We start from the raw sequence: 26,078 nt of genomic DNA on the forward strand, positions 1-26,078 counted from the left end.
AATCTGACTTGCAAGACAGAAAATTAAGTTTGGCACCGATGTGGAGATCAAAGTACAGAGGAGTAGGCCAAGAGGCAGGGACAGTAATTAATATGCAACTCAAGTAATTTTCTCTCTCTCTCCACCATCCCCCCCCCCCATTGCCATCAGAGTTATTGCTGGGGCTTGATGCTGGCACTACGAAGCCATACTCCCAGTGGCCATTTTTTTCTTTTTCTTTTCTTTTCTTTTTTTTCTAATTTTTCATTAGATTGGACAGAGAGAAATTGAAAGAGGTCAGAGAGAGAGAGAGAGAGCAAGAAAGACAAGCACTAGCAGACCTACTTCAGTGCTCATGAAGCAAACCTCCTGCAAGTAGGGGTTGGGAGATCAAACCAGGGTCCTTGCACTTGATAATATGTGCACTTAAGCGGATACATCACTGCCCACACACCTTGAGTAATTTTCTTAAAAGACAGATGCAGCCTCTGGACTAATATGTTATAAGAACATAAAGAAAAGACATACCAGGTCAAGATTTAGAAGACAGACTTACCAGGTATTGGCAACTGGACAACTCTGTGAACGGGGTGAATATATAAGGAAGGGGAGATTTGAGAAAGGAAGGTGAATTTTTGATATACTGAGTTTGCTTTTGAGGTGCCCATGAGACCGAACACATACCACTTGCCTAGTTTCAATTGCCTACTCAGGTTTGGGGTGCAAAAGAGAGATCTGGAGCTATTGATAAATATTGGAGAAGGCATAGCACAGTAGAGAAAATCATTTGGATGAATGAGATAACATAAGAGTTGAGCTGTAGCGCAGCGGGTTTAAGCACAGGTGGCGCAAAGCACAAGGACCAGCGTAAGGATCCCGGTTCGAGCCCCTGGCTCCCCACCTGTAGGGGAGTCACTTCACAGGTGGTGAAGCAGGTCTGCAGGTGTTTATCTTCCTCTCGCCCTCTCTGTCTTCCCCTCCTCTCTGCATTTCTCTCTGTCCTATCCAACAATGACGACATCAATAACAACAACAATAATAACTACAACAATAAAACAACGACGGCAACAAAGGGGAATACATAAATATTGAGAGAGAGAAATGAGGGATAAGGATAGAAGCAGGTGCCATCAATCAATCAAGAAATGCAGCAGGGTGGACAAGTAATATAAATATTCCAAATTGTTTTCTAGATTTGATAATCATCATGTCATTGATTTCCTTGACAAGATCAGTTAATGATATTGATTGGGCATAAGAAAAGCCAGTGCAGAGTGGCTGGGAGGTAGTGCTCAGATTCCAAAGGGAGGTAAAGAAACAGATTAACAAGAAAAGAGTGCTCTTTAGCATAGGGAAGCTATCCAGGAAGGGAATGGGATATGGAGCTCTGGTGGTGGGAATTGTATGCCTCTTATCCTATGGTCTTGCCAGCGTTTCCATTTTATAAATAAATAGATTTTTTAAAGCAATAAAAGTTATTCTAGTGGTAGAAAGAAATAGGGCAAGTGGCATCTAGTTTTAGTTGTTTATCTTTTTAGTGGGAAAAACAGCGAGTGTATCTAAATGTTGGTCGGAAACAGTCAGTGAAAAGAGAAAGAACAGTTGAAAATACAGATAGGAGAAGTGGTAACTAATAAAGAAAGGTCGCCAGAGAGATGGGAGAGAACAAGCTCCCAATAATAAGCAGATAGCTTCACCTTGAACTGGAGAGTTCCTGCAAGATAAAAAGAAAGGGGGTTACAATGCTTAGGGACATGACTATGTGGTAGGGTGCTGTGCAGGCAAGAAAATGACAATTTGGAGGCCTGGTGTGTCTCAGCAGATAGAGAGAATGCCTTCTATGTGTTAAGCTCTGGGTTTGATCCCCAGTACCACATGAGAGGAGCAGAGACAAAAACAGGTGGAACCCTGGATGGTGGAATGGTGCTGTGGTCTTTTTCTCTAAAAAATATTTAAAAACAAATAAATAAAATTGGGGTGGGAAGGTGTCTCTGTGAGGTCTTAGTTTCAATCCTAACACTGCACTGAAAGGAAAGAAAGAAAATGAATGTTAGCCTCTGGGAGTCAGGCGGTAGCACAGAGGGTTAAGCGCACGTGGCGAAAAGCACAAGGACCAGTGTAAGGATCCTGGTTAGAGCCCCCGGCTCCCCACCTGCAGGGGAGTCACTTCATAAGCTGTGAAGCAGGTCCAGGTGTCTATCTTTCTTTTCCCCTCTCTGTCTTCCCCTCCTCTCTCCTTTCTCTCTGTCCTATCTAACAACGACAACATCAATAATAACTACAACAACAATAAAACAAGGGCAACAAAAGAGAAAATAAATTTTTAAAAAATTAATAAAAAAAAAAGAAAGTTAGCCTCTGGTGACCTAGGCTTGCATAACGGGATAAGAGACTGCTAAGAACAAAGTGGGTCAAGGAGATAGGTTGGGGAAAGGGTGTGAAGGTGAAAATGATTGAAAGAAGGAAGCTTAAAGGGTGGGGGTAGATAGGATAGTGGTTATGTAAAGAAACTCTCAGGCCTGAGGCTTCAAAGTACCAGGTTCAATCCATTATACCACCATAAGCCATAGCTAAGCAGTGCTCTGGTACAATACACACACACACACACACACACACACACGCTTAGAGATGAGTATTTCTCCAGGACATTAAAGTCAGTCTGGATGGTAGCCAAAGTTGAGGTGGAGAAAAAGACTTTAAGGTGCCAGGGCCCTCAATAAGTAAGTAATCTGGAAGACATATATAAGAGTAGGAAGTCGGGAGTCGGGCTGTAGCGCAGCGGGTTCAGCGCAGGTGGCGCAAAGCACAAGGACCATCATAAGGATCCCGGTTCGAACCCCGGCTCCCCACCTGCAGGGGAGTCGCTTCACAGGTGGTGAAGCAGGTCTGCAGGTGTCTATCTTTCTCTCCTCCTCTCTGTCTTCCCCTCCTCTCTCCATTACTCTCTGTCCTATCCAACGACAACAACAATAATAACTACAACAATAAAACAACAAGGGCAACAAAAGGGAATAAATAAATAAAATAAATATTTTTAAAAAAGAGTAAGAAGGAGTGGGGCTTCCCAGTGGCATACTCAGCAAAATGCACACATTATCATACACAAGGATCCAGGTTCAAGCCCCTGGTCCACACCTGCAGGAAGAAAACTTCGTAAGTGGTGAAGCAGTACTGTAGGTGTCTTTCTTTTTTCCCTTTCTATCTTCCCATTCCCTCTCAATTTCTCTCTGTTTTAAACAATTTTAAAAAAGAAAGAAAGAAAGTGAGAGAGAGATAAAGAAAGAAAGAAAGGAAGGAAGAAAGAAAGAAAGAAAGAAAGAAAGAAAGAACGAAAGAAAGAAAGAGGAAAGGAAAAACGGGAGAAATGGTTAAGGTTAGTGTTAAGCCCCAGGGGGAAAATGTGGTGGAAAAAAAAGAATTAGACGTATTGAAAGAATATGGTAGTTATACTCACTCTTGATCTCAAAAATAACAGAGAAGCTATCATTGTAAATTTAGAGGGATTACTTAGCAGATACTATGAAGAAGCTACCTTTTCTAAATGTTTAGTTTGGGAACAGATTCTCTGCAGAGTTTTTTTCTTTATTTTTGGCACCAGGAGTATTGCCAGGGTTCAGTGCCTCAGTGTTCTTTTTCATTTTTTCTTTCTTGTCTGACAGAAATTGAGATAAATGGAGGGAAAGGAGAAGGAAAGGGGGAGGCGCTACAGCACTGCTTTACCTGTTGTGAAGCTTCCCCCTGCAGGTGGGGATACTAAGTGTGAACCCAAGTCCTATCATGTGGTAATGCCTGGTCTCTCAACTAACTTGTTCAACTCATCAGGGTCATAAAATGACATCAGATTGCAGAAATGAACATCTCAATGTATTGGCACCTGTCAAATCATACGTGGAGTAGTACCAGCCATTTCTAGGTGCCTAAAAATGAACACACACTACAAAGCAGTCTCAACCATGTGTGGAATATAGATGACTAAAGAAAATGAGCTTCCAGAAGAAAATTTTTAAAAGGATAACCAATTTCTTATATGAGAATTAAGATGGTTATAGGGGTGGTAGTTGGGGGGAACAGAGCCTTGGGGGTGACTTAAATGTATGGATATGAAAATACACCTGAAACCTGATTCTTTTGCAAAACAACATTAAATCACTAAAAAAGAAGAACAAAATAATCAGAAAATAAAAATATGTGAAAGTGATATGGAGACACTTTTCATGGTGAAAAATTGTGCCCATGTGTTTACAGCTATACTGGAAACCAATAACCTCCAATAAAATGATAAATAGATAAATACAACATAAAAATAAGTACCCCCAAAGAAACCCAGGACTGGTCACAAGTGGGTATGTTTAGTCTAACAGAAAGATGGTGAAAGCAGCATATGACAGCTGTCATGAAACATCTGAGGGGCTGTCTGCTCCCTAGGGTAAAAGTATGATTAACAGTTAAAAGTTCCAAGAGAAGAATGCAACGCCTTTTCAGCATCGTTTTTCATTTTTCAGGTGATGAAATGTGAACGGACGTAGAGTATTCAAGTGGAGGCCAATGAACACCTACCTGAGAAGGGATTTAGAAATGCCACAGTTAGAGAGGGAGAGAAGATGGAAAAGCAATTGAGCTGTGAGCCACAGCTCATCGAGTTGATTTGTAGGCACAGTGAGGTGCTATTTTCCACTTTAGAAAGGAGACCTTGGCGTCAGGGGAAGGCCCTCCTGGGCTCTTGCTAGTGGAGGAAGAATGAGTCAAAGGATCTTAAAATAGAAGCACCTCTTAAAGAATAGCTCAAAATGATCACAGTTGAAATCTTAGCATGAGAGAGAAGAGGAGGCAGCAAGATAAAGCAAAGAAACCTCCCAGGAAACAAATGTTCCTGGTTTTCTGGAATTGGCAGGAGGACGCTGCAAAGGACAGTTCCAATGGCTGTTTTAAACTAATGCTTGGTAGTATTTCAACTATGCGGCAAAAAGAAGGATTTGGACTCTAAAAAGCCACACTGTTTCCTGCTCCAGATGAAGGCAGCAGCTCTGAGAAAGGAAATGAGAAAGTAGTGTTTGTTACGTGCCTGAGCTTTATAATACTGCTCCCAGTGGGAAAGAGAGAGAAAGAAAGAAAGGGAGGGAGGGAGAGGGAGTGAGAGAGAGAGAAAGAGAGAGGAAGAGAGGGAAAGGGAGAGGGAGAGGGAGAGGGAGAGGGAGAGGGAGAAGGAGAGGGAGAGGGAGAGGGAGAGGGAGAGGGAGAGGGAGAGGGAGAGGGAGAGGGAGAGGGAGAGGGAGAGGGAGAGGGAGACTGAGCCCTTGATGAGGCCTGAAATCCCACCCTGGGCAGAGATCCAACATCTGCCAAGAGAAACACCATGTTGTCTTATTGGGAGGGCTGGGGAGACAGCAAAATGGTTATGCAAAAAAACCTTTCAAGCTTGAAGCTCCAGAGTTCAATCCTCTATACCACCATAAGCTAGAGCTAAGCAGTGCACTGGTCTCTCTCTCTCCCATTAAAATAAAATATATTTTAAAAATCAGTGCCATAGGGAGTTAAGCAGTAGCACAGCGGGTTAAGTGCAGGTGGTGCAAAGCGCAAGGACTGATGTAAGGGTCCCAGTTAGAGCCCCCGGCTCCCCACCTGCAGGGGAGTCGCTTCATCTACCTATCTTTCCCTCTCTCTGTCTTCTCCGCCTTTCTCCATTTCTCTCTGTCCTATCCAACAACAAGGACATCAATAATAAATACAACAATAAAACAACAAAGGCAACAAAAGGGAAGAAATAAATAAATATTTTTTTAAAATCGGTGCCACATTGAAGCTGCTTAAAGCTTTGTGTGCTGGGAGTCAGGCTGCAGCGCAGCAGGTTAAGCGCAGGTGGCACAAAGCACAAGGACCGGCATAAGAATCCCCGTTCGAACCCTGGCTCCCCACCTGCAGGGGAGTCGCTTCACAGGCGGTGAAGCAGATCTGCAGGTGTCTATCTTTCTCTCCTCCTCTCTGTCTTCCCCTCCTCTCTCCATTTCTCTCTGTCCTATCCAACAACGACAACAACAATAATAACTACAACAATAAAACAACAAGGGCAACAAAAGGGAATAAATAAATAAAATAAATATTAAAAAATTAAAAAAAAAAGCTTTGTGTGCTATGAGAATCGTATGTGTCTTTAGATACACATATACATGTAGCTGAGCATGAGGCAGAACAGGAAGAGGCAATGACCTGGAACAATCTACAGGACAGAAAAAAAAAGATTAAGTGACGCTTTAGCATAGAAGGTGATCCATATCAAAGTAAGAATGTGGTATTAATGGATGCTTGGTTTTATTTATCATTTACCCTATTGTAACAGTGTGAATGTGTTATTTGTGGGGTGGTGGAAATAGCCCACTTGAATAGTGCGTACACTGTTTTGCCATGTGTGTGACCCAGGTTCAAGCCCGGTTCCCACCATACTAAAGGAAGCTTTGGTGCTTCTCTTTCACTATCTCTCTGCATTTCTGTATTAACTTTTTAAAAAGTATTTCCCATGGATTGACAGAAACATCATTTTTTTGAAATGCGTACTCAGGGCCAGGAGGTAGCACGTCTGGGCTAAGTGAACATATTACCAGGTACAGGGACCCAGGTTCAAGCCCCTGATCCCCATCTACTTCATGAGTGGTAAAGCAGTGTTGCAGATGTCTCTCTATCTCTATCATCCCTCCTTTCTATTTCTTCACCTCATTATCTATCAAAAAGAGAGGGCAAAAATGGAGAAAATGGTAGCCAGGAATGGTGGAGCTGAACCCCAGTGGAAAAAAAAAAAAAGAAGAAAGAAAGAAAGGAAGGAAGGAAGGAAGGAAGGAAGAAAGAAAGAAAGAAAGAAAGAAAGAAAGAAAGAAAGAAAGAAAGAAAGAAAGAAAGGAGGAAAAAACAACTCGGACCTGATAAATAATAATCTACATTTTAACAAGCAGTGTGTGATTTGCATGCATAGTATAATTTGAGAAGTGGGGCAGTCCCTGGTTTCTTCAATGACCTTTTGCCTTACAAAATTCTCTCTGTCCAGGAGGTGGCGCAGTGGATAAAGCATTGGACTTTTAAACGTGAGGTCCCTGAGTTCAATCCCAAGCAGCACATGTACCAGAGTGATGGCTAGTTCTTTCTCTCTTCTTATCCTTCTTATTAATAAATAAATAAAATCTTTTAAAAAACTCTCTCTATTCCATTTTCTTGGCTCCACCTCTTTTGATCTCTCTAGTCTGTGTTCCCTTATGAGCTAACAACCATAAATGTGGCTGATAATCCTGGGACTAAAGTTTAATATATTTGGGGAAACGGAAGCATTCAGAGGGTGGTCAGGTTTTGTGAAGCATAGATTTACAGGGTAGAAACCACTACCTTGGATTCCAATTGAACTACCTAAGAAAGTTTTGTCAAATTCATTGAGCTTTTTGCTCCAGTGTCCTCATCTGTAAAATAAAAGGTCATCATTGTAATGTCCTCAGAGAGCTGAGGATGAGATCTGCAAACTCTGACACAGTTCCTGACACACAGTGGGTGCTTAGTGCATATAGTAATTACATATTGAATTCCACCAGTTTTCTTTCTTTTTTAAAATATTTATTTTCTGGTGGCACATCGGGTTAAGCACATGTGGCGCAAATCTCAAGGACAGGCGTAAAGATCCCAGTTCGAGCCCCCGGGCTCCCCACCTGCAGGGGAGTCGCTTCACAAGCGGTGAAGCAGGTCTGCAGGTGTCTGTCTTTCTTTCCCCCTCTCTGTCTTCCCCTCCTCTCTCCATTTCTCTCTGTCCTATCCAACAACAATGACATCAATGACCACAACAATGTTAAAACAAGGACAACAAAAGAGAAAATAAATTTTAAAAATTATTTTCTTTTTAAATTTTGTAATTTTTAATATTTATTTGTTTATTGCATAAAGACAGTCAGAAATTGAGAGGGAAGGGAGTGGTAGAGAAGAAGAGAACTTACAACCCTGCTTTACCCTTGCAAAGCTTTCCCCTGCAGGTGGGAACCAGGAGCTCAAACTCCACATCCTTGTACTTTGTCACATGTGTGCCTGACCAGGTGCACCACCACCTGGCCACAACTTCATTAATTTTCAAGTGAAATAAGAATTCTAATTGTACCTGGTAGAGTGCAAATGTCACCATGCTTAATGACCTGGCTTCAAGCCTCCAATCCCTTCCAGCAGGAGGGGAAACTTTATAAGCAGTGGAACAATGCTGCAGATATCATTTCTATTCTGTCTCTCCCTCTCTTCCTCTCCCTTCCTCTCTTCCTGTCCCTCTCCCTCTCTGTGTGTTTATCACCATCTATCAAAAAGAAAGAAAAACAAATGTCCACCAGGAACAATGGAACCATGCAGGCACCAAGCCCCAATGATAATCCTAGTGTCAGTGACAAAAAAAAAAAAATACTAGTGTTACAGCCCTCTGCATTCTTCCAAAACTGTCAAATGTCCTCTTGAAAGAATCCATGTAAGTCTCCTCTACCTAACCCACTCAACTATCTTGATTCCAGCAGTAAAGCTAATGCACTTAATACATAAGTGTGTGTGTGTGTGTGTGTGTGTGTGTGTGTGTGTGTGTGATCTGTTGTTGAACAGAGACAAAAAGAAATTTGAGATAGAATGGGGAGATAGAAAGGAGAGAAAGAGACACCCCTACAGCACTGCTGCACCACTTTTAAAGTATCTCTCCATAGATGGGGTCTAGGGGCTGGAACCAGGGTCCTTGCAGATGGTAATGTATGCACTCAAAAGGATGCACTACTGCACAGCCCCTAAGGAACTTCTTAAGCCACTACATAGACTTCCTGGGTTTTTTTTCTGCCTCTTTTTCTTTTTTCTGTCTTTCTTTTCCTTTTTTGCTGAATTTACTAAAGTATCTAGTTTTTCACTGCAAATAACTCATGCTTCCAATACATTCTAGCTTAAGAAAATATTGTTGTCTGGAAATATAGCTACCATTTATAATACTCCCTACCCTCTTATTCTCCTGTAGAAAAATGCAAGAGTGAATTTTGAGATATCATTCATTCTGCATACAAGTTAGAGGCTGTCTGGATCTCAACATATGGCATGGTGACAAAGGGTTCAATGAACTTGAGTCCAGAATTCTGGAGGTGACTAAGAGGTAAATGAGAACTCTAAGAGGAGTGGAAAGTAGGGAAAATATATCAATCTGAAAGTGCAGTATTAAGATTTAGAAAGTTAATACAGGAAGACTGAGAAACCTTTGAGGATACTAAAAAACAGCAACGCCACCACCAAAACTATGTTTCTACTATATTAGGCCAGGGAACCGGAATCTGCACTTAAGGATCTACAAACAATATCTAGGCCTTCCGAGCCCCTCCCCCCCCTCTCCATACTTACCCTCCTGCTCCACTCCACCCCTGTTCTCTGTAATTTGTTTGGAAGACAGAAAGAAATGGAGCCCCAAACCTCCCTCACCTCACACTTTGACAGTCAGTTCCCAGGTTCAGTCAGCTCCCCTCTGCCCTTCTCCTCTCCCTTTCTAGAGGAGATCTTAGCTCCAAGAAAGTATGGCATGGTTTTTCCTTATAAAGGAAGAAATCTCTTAGGCTGAGTAAAATCAGATGACTGGTAAAAACAGACAGTCCCCACCCCAGGATGGAGAAGGGTCAGAAAGCCAGTTACAAAGGACCACTAAATGCCAAGGACGTTCCTGTGTGTCTCAGTGAAATCTTTAGCAAGAAGATGGAGTATGTCCAGGGAACTCTGGGTGAACAGGGTAGCAAGATAGAAATGTCTGATACCCACCCACCGTTTACGAACATCCATTAAAGTCTCCATGAAACTCTGCAAAAACATTGAGATGTACTAGCTAGGGGAACTGAGGGAGAAATGACTGCCAAATGCTAGCGGGAAAGGAATTTTGCTGGCTCATGTGGAGAGACAAGAGTTGGACTAAGAAGCATCCTGGGGCCTGCATATATTCTGCCCTTTATTCCAGAACAACTGTGCTCCAGACAGATGTGGAAAGCTTTCAGTTGGCCACTTTTCCATCTCCTTCTCCTTCCTCTTCCTCCCCTTCCTCCCCATCCATTTCCAATCCTCTCCCTTTCCTTATCTGTGTTTGCTTCATTTAACTACAACACCGCACATAACTCTGGTTGATGTTGGTGTAGGAGATTTAACCGGGACTTCAGAGCCTCAGGCCTAAATATCATTTGCATAACCATTATGCTATCTCCCTAGTCCTCAGTTGACTTTTTTAAAATAAATATTTTTATTTTAAAATTCTTTTTATATAGTTTTGCCTTTAAATTTATTTTTAAAATTTTTTTATATTTATTTTTTAAGTATTTTGTAGGACATAAAATGAGAAGGGAGAGTGAGAATGAGAGAGACAGATGGGGGTAGATAGCATAATGGTTATGCAAAGAGACTCTCATGCCTGAGGATACAAACTCCCAGGTTCCAACCCACGCACCACCATAAACCAGAGTTGAGCAGTGTTTTAGTTAAAAAGAGAGAGACAGAGACATACAGACACAGAGAGAGAGATACTTGCAGAACTGCTTTACCACTCATTAAGCTTTCCCCTGTAGGTGAGGATGGGAGCTTGAACCTGGGTCCTTGTGCATGGTAACGTGTGTGCTCAACCAAGTGTGCCATTGCCTGGCCCCCTTGGGTAACTTTTTTTTATAATAGTTTGTACATGCATAATATTTCTCTGTTTTTCACAACAATACACCTGCTTGTGAAGGGATACCCCTGCAGGTGGGGAGCCAGGAGCTCGAACAGGAATCCTTGTGATTCTCTTCATGTGCACTTAGCTGGCTGCACTACTGCCCGGCCCCTCCACCAGCCTGCTTCTATCCCTTCCTAGTAAGGTCACGCTCTGGAAAGGAGGTTCTGGGACACATTAGTGAAGTCATCTACCCAGGGAAGTCAGGATGGAATCTTGATAGTGTCTGCAATTTATAATATTAATATTACTAATAATAGTAATCCCATCTCTCAGAGTGGCTGAGACTGTGGTGCTTCTGTGGATATCTCACTTACAGTTGGTGGGTTTTGTTAAGTTTGACACTTGTAGGTATTTGTTGTTTTGGGGGAGATAGATTCTGTTCCCTGTTACTCCATGGTCATGCCTCCCGGAGTCCCCATCTCTCTTTTTTATACACTTTTGGAGACCACGACCTGGGCATACAGTATATCTGGTGGGTAATAGCGGTAGTAGAGTTTGGACCAGTTGCTGCTAAATGTTAGGTGGAAAATCTCCTCATATAAGCATGCTTGTAGACATGGAATCTGATGTACTATAACAGGACAAAAGACAGAGTGGGACATCCCAGGAGATCAGACGTGCGATTCCATCTCAGTCCAATAGAACCTAAAAATAACAAACTAAACACCACCACCACCACCAGCAGCCACCGTTTACTATGCATTTATGTGCCAGGCACTATCTTACGTACTTTTCATTTATTACTCATAGCAAACACAAGCTGTCATGCAAGCTTCTTTGGCAAAGTCAAGTTATAATAATATTTACTATTTATCTGGCTCTTGTTATGTCTTGGCCACTATGTATTTTGTTTGTATTCACTATCACATTAGGTGAATCCTACTAGGTACTAGAAAATAGTCTTGGTTTTTGAATGTCAACTTTTAAGGCTCAGTTTAGGCACTCTTTCTTTCAGAAAGCCCTCCTTGATTTTCCAACCTGGGGTCCTTCCTTCCTCACCCTGTGTTTTCTTGTATCACATTATTTTGCTGTTTTGTTTCAGTGTGTTGCTGGGGAATGGCCTCATGTATAGACCATTGCACTGAATAACCTCCCGGACATAATTATAAGAGAGAGAAAAAAAAAACAGGACAGAGGAGGGAAAGAGAAAAGAGGGAGAGAGATAGAGAGGAGCTGAGACACTTCAGTAATGCTTCACCATCAATCGAGTTCCCCTAGTGTTATCCATGTGCTTCCTTGTGATGCCATGGATTCAAGCCCAAGGCCTCATACATGGTAATGTGGGAGGTATTCTATCTGGTGAGCTAGCTCCTGGACCCTTCTGTTACAAGATTAAACACACACACGGACACACACAGAGACACACACACACACACACACACACACACACACACACACACACTCAAACAGCAGGTTATGAGCTCCAGAAAACAATATTGGAGATATAAGGATGTAAATAAAAAATATGTTCCATGAAAAGATTCAGACTGGGGAAAAAGCACTATGGTTATGAAAAGACTTTCCATTGGGCCAGCAAAACAGTTTGGATAGTGCACTGCTTTGCCATGTGTGTGACCCAGCTGACCCTGGCCACCACCACAATGAAGGTTACTTAGATACTGTGGTATCTCTCTCTCTCCCTCTCTCTTTCTCTCATCTATCTTTATCTATCTCTCTCCCTTCAAAAAAAAAAAAAAAGACTTTCATGCTTAAAGTCCTAAGGTCCCCAGATTCAATACCTGGCACCACCATAAGACAGAACCAAGCATTGCTCTGATAAATGAATAAACTACACAACATAACTAATTAATTCTACAAAAGAAGCAACTGAGATTTTAAAAAGTTGATCTTGGCAGTTGACTTATTCAGATGAAGGAGGAGACAACAGCAGACCAATGTTTCCTCCAGTGCAGTGGGGGCTTTCCTGGAACCAGGTCACATACATGGCAAAGCATGTATACTATCCAGATGAGCTATTTTGCCAGCCCTTGGATTACTGTCATTGTAAATATTTTAATATAAGTGAAACAGTAATTTTTGACAGGTAATAAAACTAATAAAAATCCCCTCTCTCTCCCCTCTTCCCCCACACCTAATCCCATATTGAGCGAAGGCCAAGTTAAAACACAAGAAGACCAAAAGACAAGGAGAGAGTCCTCAAAGCAGTCAACCTTGCTGCCACCCTGACTTGACCTTCTAGCCTGCAGAAAGATGAGAAAACAAATGCATCTTGTTCCCTTTCATTTGCTAGCTATGTGACCTTGGAAAAGAATTACATCTTTCAGAGAGCTGTAAAACAAAGTTACATCCTAGTTTTGTTGTAAGGATTACAAAAATGGCATAGGCCCTAGAACAGTCCCTAGTATATATCAAAGGCTCACTCATATTTGTTATCACTCTAAGGTGGTTGGCCTAGAACGGGGATTCTTAAAAATTCAGGGGATAAACTTCAATGGTTAAAAAAAATCCTGCATATTTACTTTCACCAACTGCTAACTAAACTTCAGATTTTCTTCAATTACAAATGTGGGGAGTAGGTGGGTTGGGGATATAGCATAATAATTATTCAGAAAGCAAAGAAAAAAGTAAAGAAAAAAAGAGGGGAAAATGCAGTAAATAGACCACAAAAGTACTAGCAGTACCTATGGCATTGTAGCATGTATTAATAAAAATTAGTTTTAGCTCTTATCCTAGGTGTCTTTAAATATTTTATACTCATTTTTTTCTTTGAAATTACCATGGTTAGCAGAGATGCATCCAGATCTTGATATTTACTACGTGAATGAGAGGCACTGACATATCTAGCTGCATCAGAATTTTCCATTACCTGCATTTCAGTATATATATATTCATTGTTCTCAGAAAGGGTCCAGGGGTTTCAGAATACTGTTAAAGGGCTCTTGACACATACAGAAAAATGCTAACAACCCCTGACCTTTAAGGTTTTAGATATTTACCAGTGTGGCCTGGGAAGTGGCATAGTGGCTAGAGCTTTAAACCTAAAAGCAGGAGACTCCACGTGCATTCACTGGGGTCACATGATGCTCATTCTCTCTCCCTTTCTTTAGTAAATAAATGAACTCTCAAAAAAAAAAAAAAAAACTACCGAAAACAATTTACACATCTATGATAAATAATTATGAAATCTCTGAGAGGAAATCCTATTTGCCACCCTCAGTTAAGAAAGGTTAGTAAAAACAATATTGGGGAGTCAGGCGGCAGCGCAGCGGGTTAAGCGCAAAGCACAAGGACCGGCATAAGGATCTGGTTCCAGCCCCCCTGTAGCAGGTCTGCGGGTGTCTATCTTTCCCCCTCTCTGTCTTCCCCTCCTCTCTCCATTTCTCTCTGTCCTATCTAACAACGACAACAACAAACTACAACAACCATGAAAAACAATAAGGGCAACAAAAGGGAAAAATAAATATTTTTTAAAAGACTGGATATCGATTGGAACTGGTTTGTCTAAAAATCGCTACTGTGTGCCTTTACTTGGACCTTGCTATAGTCCCTAGATTTGCTGCAAAACCTGTTTCCTCATCTCCTCTTTAAATTATTTATTTTTATGAGGGAGAGAGTGGATGGGAGGTGTGTGAGAACACAGTTGTTAGGATTCAAACCCATCATCTAACATATGCATGCTCTGCTCTACCTCCCCAGCCAAATCAGTTTCCTTAGGTCTTTTTCCCTCTACTTTATTTTTGCCTCTGGGGTTATCGCTGAAGATCGGTGCTTGCACTACGAATACACCGCTCCTGGCGGCCATTTTTCTTTTTTCTTTTCTTTTCTTTTTTTTTTTCATTTTATTCAGTAGGACAGAGAGAAATTGAGAGGGGATGAGGAGATAGAGTGAAGAGGAAAAGATATTTGCAGCGCTGCTTCACAGCTTGTGAAGCACCCCCACTGCAGATGGGGGAGCAGGGGCTTGAACCTAGATCCATGCGCAGATTCTTGTGCATAGTACTATGTACACTTAACCCAGCAGGCCACTGTCCCCCCCGCAGTTTCTCAATCTAACAAGTGAAGATGATAGTAATATCTAAAGCACAGAGTAGCTATGATAATTAAACTAGAGGATGTTATAGAATCCCTTAGCGCAGTGCCCAGCACATGGTAATAAGCAATTCAGCTATTACATTATTATAACACCAAACTTGCCAGATTGCCACAATACAAATCAAAGCCTTTAAATATATCAGTAATTTACAGACATTTTTTGAGTTCACTATCTTAAAACACATTCCATTTATAAGACAGTCATGTTTTATAAACTCATCACCAAAAGTTACCTAATCATGAAAGACATAATAATCAAGTTAGAGAGCAATGAGTTCAGGGCTGGGGAGATAGCATAATGGTTATGCAAAAAAGACGGTCTTGCCTGGAGGTCCAAAGTCCCAGGTTCAATACCCAACACCACCATCAGCCAGAGATGAGCAGTGTTCTGGTAAAAAAAATAAACAAAATAAAATAAAATAAAATGTAAAAATGAGTAAACAAAGAAAGAAAAACAAGTGGGGGCTGCACTGTAGCACAGTGGATTAAGCACACATGGTGTGAAGCACAAGGACCCAGTTTGAGCCTGGGCTCCCCATCTGCAGGGGAGTCGCTTCACAGGTGGTGAAGCGGGTCTTCAGATGTCTATCTTTCTCTCCCCCTCTCTGTCTTCCCCTCCTCTCTCCATTTCTCTTTGTCCTATCCAACAACAATAACAGCAGCAATAACAAGAATAACAAGAGCAACAAAATGGGGGAAAATGGCCTTCAGGAGCAGTGGATTCATAGTGCAGGCATCGAGCCCCCCAAAAGCTATGGGTTCACACCTAAATGCCAAGTTACCAGTTATGTGACCTGAGGTCTTTTTTTCAAGCCTGTTTCATTACTGGATTCATAATACTTGACACATAGAGGGCTGTTCGGAGAATTTAATGAAAACATAAAATAAACACATATGTAAAGCACCTTGTACATAATGGGGACTCAATAAATGACAGCTACTCTTTTTTTTTTCCCCTTAACAATTTCTAGGTGCATAGTAAGCTAGTGATGTTGGGGGAAATTTGCTTAATGTTTCATTAAAGGCCCTCTAGGACCTGGTCCCCAAATTCCTGTCCAGTCTCAACCCTTGCAGTTCCAGCTCTCACATTCTATTTTGCAGCAATAAAGACTTGTTTTGTGACCCACACCCATGCCCGGAAAATACAGTATCCTCAGCTCTAGGTTTCTGCTCCCTAGTCTGTCCACTTAGATGAGCCTTTCCACCTAGAATAGTCTAGAACTGACCCGTCTTAAACACTCTCAGCCTGTGCTCCTCCCACACCAGACTTCCATTAAGGCTTCTTATTTGGACTGGCTTTTTGTCTGCTTGTGTATCTGCTTTGCCAATTAGACCATGAGTTCTTGGGGGTGGGGGTATGGGTGGGTCTCAGGCTCTTTGTTATTTACCTCTGAATCCCCACTAACAGTGTAGCTAGCACAGGAGCAATGCAACCTAAGTGATTGACACTTAACTCCATGTAGAAAGGAGCAGCCCCTGCCCCCTTGTGAGTTCCTTCAGAAAGCTACCAGCTCTGTCTGGGGATGGGGTCCCACCTCTGCTTGATCAGTTTATGCAAGAACATTTTGCAGCTTTGAGTCTCTCCATGTAACATTTGTTATGTGAGCTGAGTAAGGCCTCACAGAGTGCAGCCAAGAAGGCCCTGCCCAGTCAGCCTTCCCTGGGAAGTATGCTATATGTCAATACGAGCTGGGCTTGCCTGCAAATACATGACAGCTTCCCGTACTCTAGATGCAAACTCTCTAGATTTTTCTTTTTCTAAATTATATATATTTGCTCTGGGTCAGCCTGGATAGAGTGTGTGGGCCTGTACTGAATTATTAACAACATTGTTTGAGAGCAAGGACTACAAACAGGGAAATGTCAAGGGGACAAAAATCTTGAGGCAAATGGTGCCAAATACCAAGAAGGAAATACTTGCACCAAGGCCTCAGCCCAAGGTTATGCACAGAGATAAGAGAACTTGGGCAAGTAGAGGAGCAAAAAGGCCCCAGCAATTCTCAAAGCACAACTTAAAATAAATATTTATGGAGCTAATAATTTTTGTTCTAATGTTGAATATAAAATAATTATAAACAAAGGGGAAAATCATAAACACTGTAATTAAAAAACAATTCAGTGGGCTATAACTCTACACAATGCACATGAAATTTCATATTCTACTTACCTCCTCTGGCTTCTGCCCAAGAACATTTAACAGAGAGAGAGAGAGAAAAGAGGGAAAGGAGAAGGAAAATGAGCACATCTAAATAACTGTCTTTTGAAGCAACAAATAGTATCCTTAGCAGACTCAACAGACCATACTCCCAGTTCTGCTAGCCTGGCCATAACTTCCATATCCCTCTTTCACCTTTTTCTGGAATCTTTCAGGAGGAATGGCTACAGCTTGGCTTTCTGGTCCCTGCATCTCTCCACTGTCACACATTGTAGAGCCTCATAGAACACCTACAGCATCTTGGGGATAGGAATTTGCTGTGGGCTCTCTGCTCCTAATCACAGGGCTAAAGTTTGTGGCATCTGGAGGGAATATGAAATCTATGGAGGTTCAATCTATAGGAACCCACACAAGTGAAGCTCCACTAGGAAGAAACTGGCTCTGGATCTGTCTGTTGTGCAGGGGTAAAGCTCTCTGTGTTAAAGCTTTGCCTCCTCAGTCTGCCTCCCCAGGGAGCCAGAGCAGTGTGGGTTCCACTAGGAGGAACCCTAGGGTCTAACTCTGTGACCTTAGGCAGGGAACGCTGAAGATATTTTGAACACAAGATGGCAGTATACACTGTTGTATGATGAAGGCAATGGGCTTGTGAATTAAGCAAGCTGAAGGGGATGTGCTGTCTGAAACTAAAAATCTAGTGTAGTTTACTGTGAAATCTGACCATTAGGAATATTTTGGATTTTTTTTCAGGATTCCAAAACTATTGAGTTAAACGCATGAAAAGGAGTCCATGTTTCTAAGTCCTGAGAAAGCCAGGGAATTTACCTCTTGCTCACTCAGTACATCCCAGCCACCTCACTGAAGGGCTAAGACCCAGGGTCCTAACCAGCCTGCATGCTCTCTCTATAAATCGGACCTTTCACTTGACTTCAACTGTAGAGTCACATTTCTCCTGAAAGCCAGGACTCCCCATCCCCAGAAAACCCAGTCACCAACATGCGATCACTACTGCTCTCAGAACGGTAAGGGTATGGAGGCAAACAGGGCGAACTGTGTGTAGTGAAGAGACAGGGACAAAACTGAGGAGGAGCAATTGGGTGTAGACTCGAGGGGAGCAAGGGAATGAAGTAAGAAAGGGAGGAGAAGGAGGGGGAAAAGAATGAATGAAGGAATGGGGGGTGGAGACATGAGACAAGAAAGGTGAGAAGGAAAAGGAGGGGAGGACGAGAGGGGAAAGAGGGTTAAGATACATCCATAAAAGAAAAAGGGGGTGGGGGGCGTGAGAAGAAAGAAACCAGGACACTGGGGCCAGGGAGCTGGTATTCCCGGAAGCCCGGACAGAGAGCATGTGCGGGCAAAAAGGAGAAGAGCATGGGAGAAAGCGAAGAGGAACAGCAGCCCGGAGATTTGGTGCGCACTCCCGTGAGTTTGGTGGAAGACAGAGTGGGCACCCTTCAGCCCTGGGATTCCCTGCACAGGCGCTCTGTTTCTCTGTGTTTATTTCTCTCTCCCGGTCTCTCTCTGTCTTTCGGAGTCCCCGGAAAACTGGCTTGTGGCGGTTGAAGGCGTGGACTAGACCGGTTGGAGAGGAGGGGCGGCGTCTCTCCTGTAGGGGGGCTCATCCGCCGTAGGACATACGATTTGGGTCCTCCAGCCCAGCACGCTTCCCGGGGTGTTGCATCGGGGACGGTGGAGCTTAGGATGCACTGTGAGCAGGGAGAAAGCCCGAGCCCAGGCGCTGAGTGCGCTGAAAAGGAGGACTGCACCGGGCCGGGCTCCCCGGAGTGCGCGCCAGGGTGCGAGCTGCCGGCAGGCTGGCGGGCAGGCTGGGGGTGGGGGAAGGGGGGCGGGTCCGGCAGGCTCCCGGGACGCGGCCCAGGAGGAATGCTCCCTAGCCCGACTCTGCGGGGGTCGTTTACATGCTGTCACTGCCTGTGCGCTGACTCCTGGGCGTGCAGTTCTCTGGCTTGCTAGCTCACTCTCTCTGGACGCCTGCAGACGCTCAAAGCCCGCAGGAGCCCCGGGAACCCGAAAGCGGGAGAGCCTGCGAGCGAGTGGGGGAGGAGGGAGCAAAGAAGGGAGGGAGCTAGGGCGCGCCCCGGCTCTCCCTCTACTCTGTCGCCCGCCCTTCCTGCCGCCACAGGTCCGCCCTGAGACTCGCTCGCACTTGGGAAACTTAGGACTGTGGCGCTGGGGCCGCGTGTGGCACCTCGGGGTGGGGGTGGGGGAGGGGCGGCCTCTAGAGAAGCGGGAGGAGGAGGAGGAGGAGGAAGTGAGCCCGAAGGATCGGCTCAGAGCTGTTTGTCCAGCTGTTTCTATTCGCACCCCGACCACAGCCAGGAGGGGGACCCCAAACGAAGTGGGCTGGCTTTTCCGCGCTAATTTCCAACTCTTCTTCTCTCCCACCCCGCGTCCCAACTACAATCCCCCTCCTCCCCTCACAGCCAGTCTTTTGAAGACACCCTGGAGTCCCCTAAGGCCAGCCCGGCGGGCGCACACCTGCCAGCCGACCCTGACCTCGCCGGCCAGGCGGCCGCTGAGCCCTCAAAGATGGCCCAACCCAAGAGCGACTGTCGCTCACCTGTCGGCCTCGACTGCTGCAACTGCTGCCTGGATCTGGCCCACCGCAGCGGGCTCCAACGCGACAGTAGCGGGGACAACAACAACCCCGGCAGCCCCACGGTGAGCAACTTTCGCCAGCTGCAGGAGAAGCTGATCTTTGAGAACCTCAACACTGACAAGCTCAACAGCATAATGCGGCAGGATTCCTTGGAGCCCGTGCTGCGGGACCCCTGCTACCTGATCAACGAGGGCATCTGCAACCGCAACATCGACCAGACCATGCTCTCCATCCTGCTCTTCTTCCACAGGTACGTGAGTGGCTGGGCGCCAGGGTGGGTGCGTGGGCCGGCTGGCTCCGGCCTCCGCTGGGAACCCCGGCTCTGCTAAAAGCGGCGATCGAAAAGTTCACGTGGTGGGTGCTGGGGAGGTGGGCTTACATGCTGCCAAGCCCCTAAGAGTCTCCTCTCCCCACGGGGTCCTGGAGCCCAGTGGGGCTCAGGGGAGACCAAGCATGCGAGAATCCTATATTCAAAGGCCTTGGGAGATACCAGTACAGAAAAGTGGACCAGAGTCCTAGATGGTTTGAGGATAGCAGGCAGACCCCCTTCAAAGGTGTCTATATCCAGTAGCCACGTGGGAGATTCTGTGGGTTCGACTGTCAGTGGGCTTTTCCTGAGATCTGAGTTCCAACCTTTTCAAAAGCGCGCTCCGAAATATGCAAGGGCTTTTCAGTGACCCAGTGGCTCACGCTGAGAGGGCCAGCAGAGTGCCCAGATCAATGAAGCCACCACTGGTAGGGTGTGGAGGAAGAATCTGGATTTTTTGTGTTTGTGGGCACACTCCCACCTCCGTGGTGAACACAAGCTTTAGTTTTGAATGGTAGGAGAGAAAAGCAGCCCCAGAGAGTTTCCTAGGACAGAATGGTGGACGAATGTGTGTCATTATGCACATATGTTGAGCTCAGTTCTACTTTATAGAATTCTGGAGAAAGGAGAGTAGCATGGGAGAAACACAGTGGGAAGATTGATCCAAGGTAGTTAGTGAACTCCAGTCTGAGACTCTGTTTTGAGACGAGGTCAGTGGTGTGTGTGTGTGTGTGTGTGTGTGTGTGTGTGTGTGTGTGTGTGTGTGTTGGGGGGTGGGCAACTGAGTTCATTTTGAGCCTGGAGTAGTACCTCCAGGAAACCCCAGCTGTGGGTTTTGATGTTGTTAGAACCGCAGTGGCAAGGTGTGTGCTGGGGGTGATTTCATTCTTTCTCAAGGACGCAAGTTATGTAAGAGAAAGAGAACCTCGCTGTGGGAGACCTGGGTTGTACTACAAGTTATGACTCAACCTGAGCCCTGGAGCCCTGAGCAAGTTGCCTGACCTCTCTGGTCTCTTTAAGTTTCCTTCTAGTTTTGAGATATCAGCCCGTGGGCTGGTGGTGTGCCCAGACAAGGTAATAGTAGTAAAAAAAAATTTTTTTTAATTAAAACAAAAAAAACATGAGTGCCTGAAGCATATTTGGATAATTGGAGGGCTTATTCAGCAAGGCTCAAAGAGGAAAATTTAACGTTGATGGAGGAGGGGCAGCGAAATAGCTCACTTAGTGTGCTTTTTGCCACATGCACTACCCAAGTACAAGCCTGTCCCTCCACTTCAGTGGAGGCAGTTCTCTCTCTCTCCCTCTCTCTCTATCTCTCTCTCCCTCTCTCCACTTTTGTTTCCATCTAAAATTAAAATTAAATTAAAAATAAAAACAGTGGGAAAAGGCAAGTAAGTACTCGGCGCTCTTTGGCCTTCCCTTCCACCAAGGCAAAAATCACACTTAATACCCCTTTTCCTTGAGCCCCAGAAGTTTAGAGAGGGATCAAGTGGGGGTGCTGACTTTCTTAGCATTTAATTTAATTAATTTATTATTTATTTGATAGGGTAGCAAGAAATTGAGGAGGGAGACAGAGACAGAAGAGAGAGACTTGCAACACTGCTACATTGCTTATAAAGCTTCATCCTTGCAGATTCAGATAGGGGACTTGAACCTAGGTCTTTGCATATGGTAACATGCATGCTTAATCTTGTATGCCACCACCCACCTACTCACCCACCCACCCACCCTTTTTTTTTTTCCTAAGACTGGAATCAGATTATCTCATTGCCTCAAAAAAAATCAGGTTTCCAGCCCTATACACAAAAGGTTTTGAGAAAATCTTCTTTTCTGGGGAAAGGTGACAAGTGTTTTCAGACCAGAAACTGCAAGCCCTGCTGGAGTGAAAGCTCCAACAAGTTGCTAACAATCCGACTCAGTCGGAGAGTCCGCTGCAGAAATGGAAAGATTGCACTCTTTCACCAGGCAAAGAAACTGCCCTGAAATGACCTTGATGAAATGTAAGAGAGGAAACTTCCTCAGTCCTGGTTCCTGAATCCAGGGCCTGAGAGGGTTAGTTCCAGGTGACTGAGGTGTAAGGCTGAGAGCCTAAGATCAAAGTGCTCCCTTATGGAGATCAAAATATACACTGGTGCCATACCTTGGCCTCTCTGATTGTTTGGGTTTCTTGAATGGAAAGACTTCTTTTTGGCACCTATTACTCCATTGACACCTGCTTATTGATGGCTTGGTTCTGGGCAAAACCCAGAAATGGTGCAGCGTGGATGTGGGGCACTAAGGACACCAACATAGTCATGGATTGTTGGAGGAGGTATGCACCCTGCCTTCTGGCCTTAGAGCAGCCAGGCATCCAAAACAACTGAGCACCAGCAGGGAGGGCTTGGTTGAATTTGGTGAGTGACGTGCTCTTAGGGTTCTCACAGTTCTAGCAGGACAAATCATTCTCTCATTTTCCTTGACATTATAACTATAGAACTGGGTGATCGGGTTTGGGTTTTGCCCAGCACAGCCTGCACATTAGCAAAGGCGGAGAGCAGTTATTGCTGGCCATGGAACTTCCCCTCTATCTGATCTGGACAACCTGCTTGCTTCAAGTGAAAAGGACCTCTTTCTTCTATTTTCTTCCTTTCTTCCCTTCTTATTTCCTTCCTTCCTCTCTTAAATTTTTTTTTTTATTTTTGTTGGATTGAGAAAGAGAAAAATCAAGAGGGAGTGGGGAGTAGAGAGAATGAGATGGGGGCAGGTGATGGCACACCTGGCTGAGTGCACATGTTGTGATGCACAAGGACCCAGGTTCGAGCCCCTGCTCCCTACCTACAGGGGAGAAGCTTGACAAGTAGTGAAGCAGTACTTCAGGTTTCTCTCTATCTCCTTTTCTATCTCCCTCTTCCCTCTCTATTTCTCTCTGTCCTATCTAATAAAAATAAGTTTTAAAAGGTTGAAAAGGGGAGGAGGGAAAGAGAAAGAAGATGTCTGTCAGGAGTGGTGAATTTGTTGTGCACGCACCAAGCCCCAGTGATGACCATGATGGCAAAACAACAACAACAACAACAACAACAATAATAATAGAACAGGAAAGAGCTAGAGACTCCCAAATGGACTCTTTATTAATTCATTTATTTTGTGGGTTTCTTTCTTGTCTTTGCACCTCAGTCCTCATGTTAGCTTCTGTACCATCTAATGATCTAATGTCTGGGTACGGTAAATACTGTGAGTCTCCTACTCCATTCAGTGATCTGCTCTTTGGAAATCCTGCTCGAATGTCCTTTACCTTTAATCTGTCAGCTTTCAGGGCCACTCTTTGTCCTGGAGAAGCAGCCTTCCCTGCACCCTCTTATAGCCCATTCCCCCACTGCAAGGACTCCATTTGTCTTTGAAGGAAAGTTGGGGCACAGTTTTGATATTTACTTACTCATTATTTTTAATTTACTTTTAATTGTGATAGAAAGAAATAAAGAAAAAGAGGAAGAGAGACACCTGCAGCACTGCTCCACCCACTCACGAAGCTTCCTCCCTGCAGGTGCGGACTGGGGGCTTGACCCTGGGTCCTCATACATGGTAACTGGTATATTTTACAAGTTAGGCCACCACCTGGTTCCAGCACTTTTGATTTCTATCTGATGTGTCTGTTTTGACCTGCCCCAGCCTCCCAGTTTTAGCTCTCTGGTTTCCTTGGAACAGGAGAGTGTAAGCAGTTTGAGTGTAGAACTGTGTTTTCTACTCATTGACTCCTAGTTAAACAACCAATACTCAATAAAAGCTTTGTTGTTGTTGCTGTTGTTGTTGTTAGATGACTGTGAAGTTGTTGCTGGTATTTCTTGTAAAGATTTGTGCAACTTTCGCATAGTCTTGGCAAGTTCTTATTAAGATATAAATGTGGCTTTTTGTTTGTTTGCTTGCTTGCTTTGTTTGAACCAAGTAAGATAATTTGTCTAGCAGAAGACCTGATGGACAGTGCTGTGAATATACACATGAAAACTGGTGGTTGAGGGTTACATAGCTATCTTGTTAATATGTAAAAAGGGCCACAAAACTATGGGAAAGCAAGAACCTCCTGCTGTCTCTCTTGCTTGCAGTAACTAATAACTATATTGGATGAATAGCCAGCATATATTGACTGCTTACAATATGTACTGAAAATTAGACCTGTAGACCTCATCTGACATTTGCACCAACTCCGTGAAGAGGGAACTGTTGTCACAAGTCTTCATATTATAAGAAGGAAGTGGAGGCTTGGGAAAATTAAGTAACTTTCCTGATGCCTCACAGTACAAGCAGAGCCCAAATCACACCTAAAATCAGTCACTATTCACTTGCCTCTCAAAGAAAGAATTGCTAAGCAGAGTTTTAAGATGAGCTCAGAAACTAACCAAATCATCAATAATATGTCCTTCTCAGGTAAGGAGACTAACTATCCCGATCTGGGAATTTATCACTTTCACTGCTCTAACTGTAATAGTCCCAGAGGAATGGGGGTTGTTGCTCACCATGTTTTTAAGGGGTTCTATCTTCTCAGATTTTGCTCCTAAAACTAGAAAACCTAGGTGGGAGTTAGTAGATGTTGGCCAAATGGCTAGAATTTCCCATTTAAGTACAGAGTGTGAAAAAAACTTGTAAAGTTGAAACTGGAGGAATCTTAAATTCTGTCATCTATAAGATGTACTACAACAAGAGCTTTTTGCCATATCCCATTGTCATTAATGTCATAACCTCACACATATTTATCCAGAACTTTAAAATATTTTATTTATTATTTATTTATTTTTAATTACCTAATCTTTAATTAGAAAGATACAGAGATAGACCAGAGTGCTGCTCAGTTCTGGCTTATTGTGATGCTGGGGATTGAACACAGGGATTCAGAGCCTCAGGCATGAATGTCCTTTGCATAACCATCATGCTGTAGCCCCAGAAAGACTTTTTTTTAGTGTAGTACCCAGGAAATGAACTTGGCCTCACACATATGCAGTAATAATACTGAGCAGCCTCCATGGCCCAATTTTGTATTTTTCTTTTTTCCATGCCTCTACTTATTTCCCTCTTTCTTTTAATATTTTATCTATTTATTGGATAGAGACAGAGAGAGATTGAGAGGAAAGAGAGGGAGGGAGAGAGAGAAATTGGGAGAGAGAGGGAGAGAGTGAAAAACCTGCAGCATTGCTTAACTGTTTGAGAACCTTTCTCCTTGAAGATGGGAACTGGAAGCTTGAATGCAGTTCCTTGCACATTGTAATATGTACACTCAAGCAGGTGAGCCACCACCTAACCCCCCCTCTTTTTTGAGAAAGGAAGAAAAGACAGAGAGGGGAGGCACTACAACACTGTGTGACCATTTGTGGAGCTTCCTCAGACAGTCAGGAGCTCCCACAAAGTGCCTGGGTTCACATCCATGCATTGTGCGCATAGTAAGGTGCTTACTCTGCCAGCTGAGCTACCTTCTGGTCCATCCAGAACTTCTTTTTTTTTTTTTTTTTTTTTCCTCCAGGGTTATTGCTGGGCTCGGTGCCTGCACCATGAAACCACCGCTCCTGGAGGCCATTTTTCCCCCTTTTTGTTGCCCTAGTTGTTGCAGCCTCGTTTCGGTTATTATTGCCATTGTTGACGTTGCTTTGTTGTTGGATAGGACAGAGAAACGGAGAGAGGAGGGGAAGACAGAGAGAGAGGGGAGAGAAAGATAGACACCTGCAGACCTGCTTCCCCGCCCGTGGAGCAACTCCCCTGCAGGTGGGGAGCCGGGGTTCGAACCGGGATCCTTACGCCTGTCCCTGCGCTTTGCGCCACATGCGCTTAACCCACTGCGCCACCGCCCGACTCCCCATCCAGAACTTCTTAAACAGCCTCCCTTTTACTTTCAGCCCCCAACACACCTGCCCTCTGTTGTATGAGACGCTGTGAGTTGGAGTTTTGCTCCAGTTCCAGAAGCTCTAAACGTCTCCTTGTAACATTCTGACCTGCCAACAACTGGTTCCCACGCTAAAATGCTTGGATAAAAGAATAGCAAAGATTTTGAATTGTGCTAATTTTGAAGTGCTAATTAATTTAACATTCCCTGTTGAGGCTGGTACATCCAAGCCATGGGAAAGAGGTAGAGTCAGAGATCAGGTTTCCAAGAAAAAGGTAGTGTATAGAAATTACCTGGGCTTTGGTGTATTGCACCAAAGTAAAAGATTCTGGGGGGTTTCAGGTCCTGAAACAGGATGACAGAGGAGGACCTAGTGGAGGTTGAATTGTTTGTTATGTGGAAAACGGGGAAATG

At 44.0% G+C, this 26,078-nt stretch overlaps 1 protein-coding gene and 1 long non-coding RNA gene across 4 annotated transcripts in view; one reads left to right on the forward strand and one right to left on the reverse strand.

Annotated features, from left to right (window-relative positions):
- The window catches only part of LOC132535775 (uncharacterized), a 117,565-nt gene that overhangs the window by 14,503 nt on the left and 76,984 nt on the right, over positions 1–26,078 (reverse strand). The window lies entirely within an intron of this gene.
- The window catches only part of TSC22D3 (TSC22 domain family member 3), an 89,892-nt gene continuing 81,999 nt past the window's right edge, over positions 18,186–26,078 (forward strand). Inside the window, exons 1-2 of one of the 3 annotated variants that reach the window (XM_060182778.1) lie at positions 18,186–18,317; positions 19,340–19,765. In XM_060182778.1, coding sequence (XP_060038761.1) covers positions 19,446–19,765 — 320 coding nt within the window. In that variant the 5' untranslated portion in view covers positions 18,186–18,317; positions 19,340–19,445. Of the gene's footprint in view, positions 18,318–18,548; positions 18,692–18,775; positions 19,039–19,339; positions 19,766–26,078 lie in introns of those variants that run through there. The other 2 variants (XM_060182777.1, XM_016191475.2) reach the window with 2 other exon arrangements.

This window comes from Erinaceus europaeus, chromosome X (genome assembly GCF_950295315.1).
Source record: "Erinaceus europaeus chromosome X, mEriEur2.1, whole genome shotgun sequence".
NCBI classification, from domain to species: Eukaryota; Metazoa; Chordata; class Mammalia; order Eulipotyphla; family Erinaceidae; genus Erinaceus; species Erinaceus europaeus.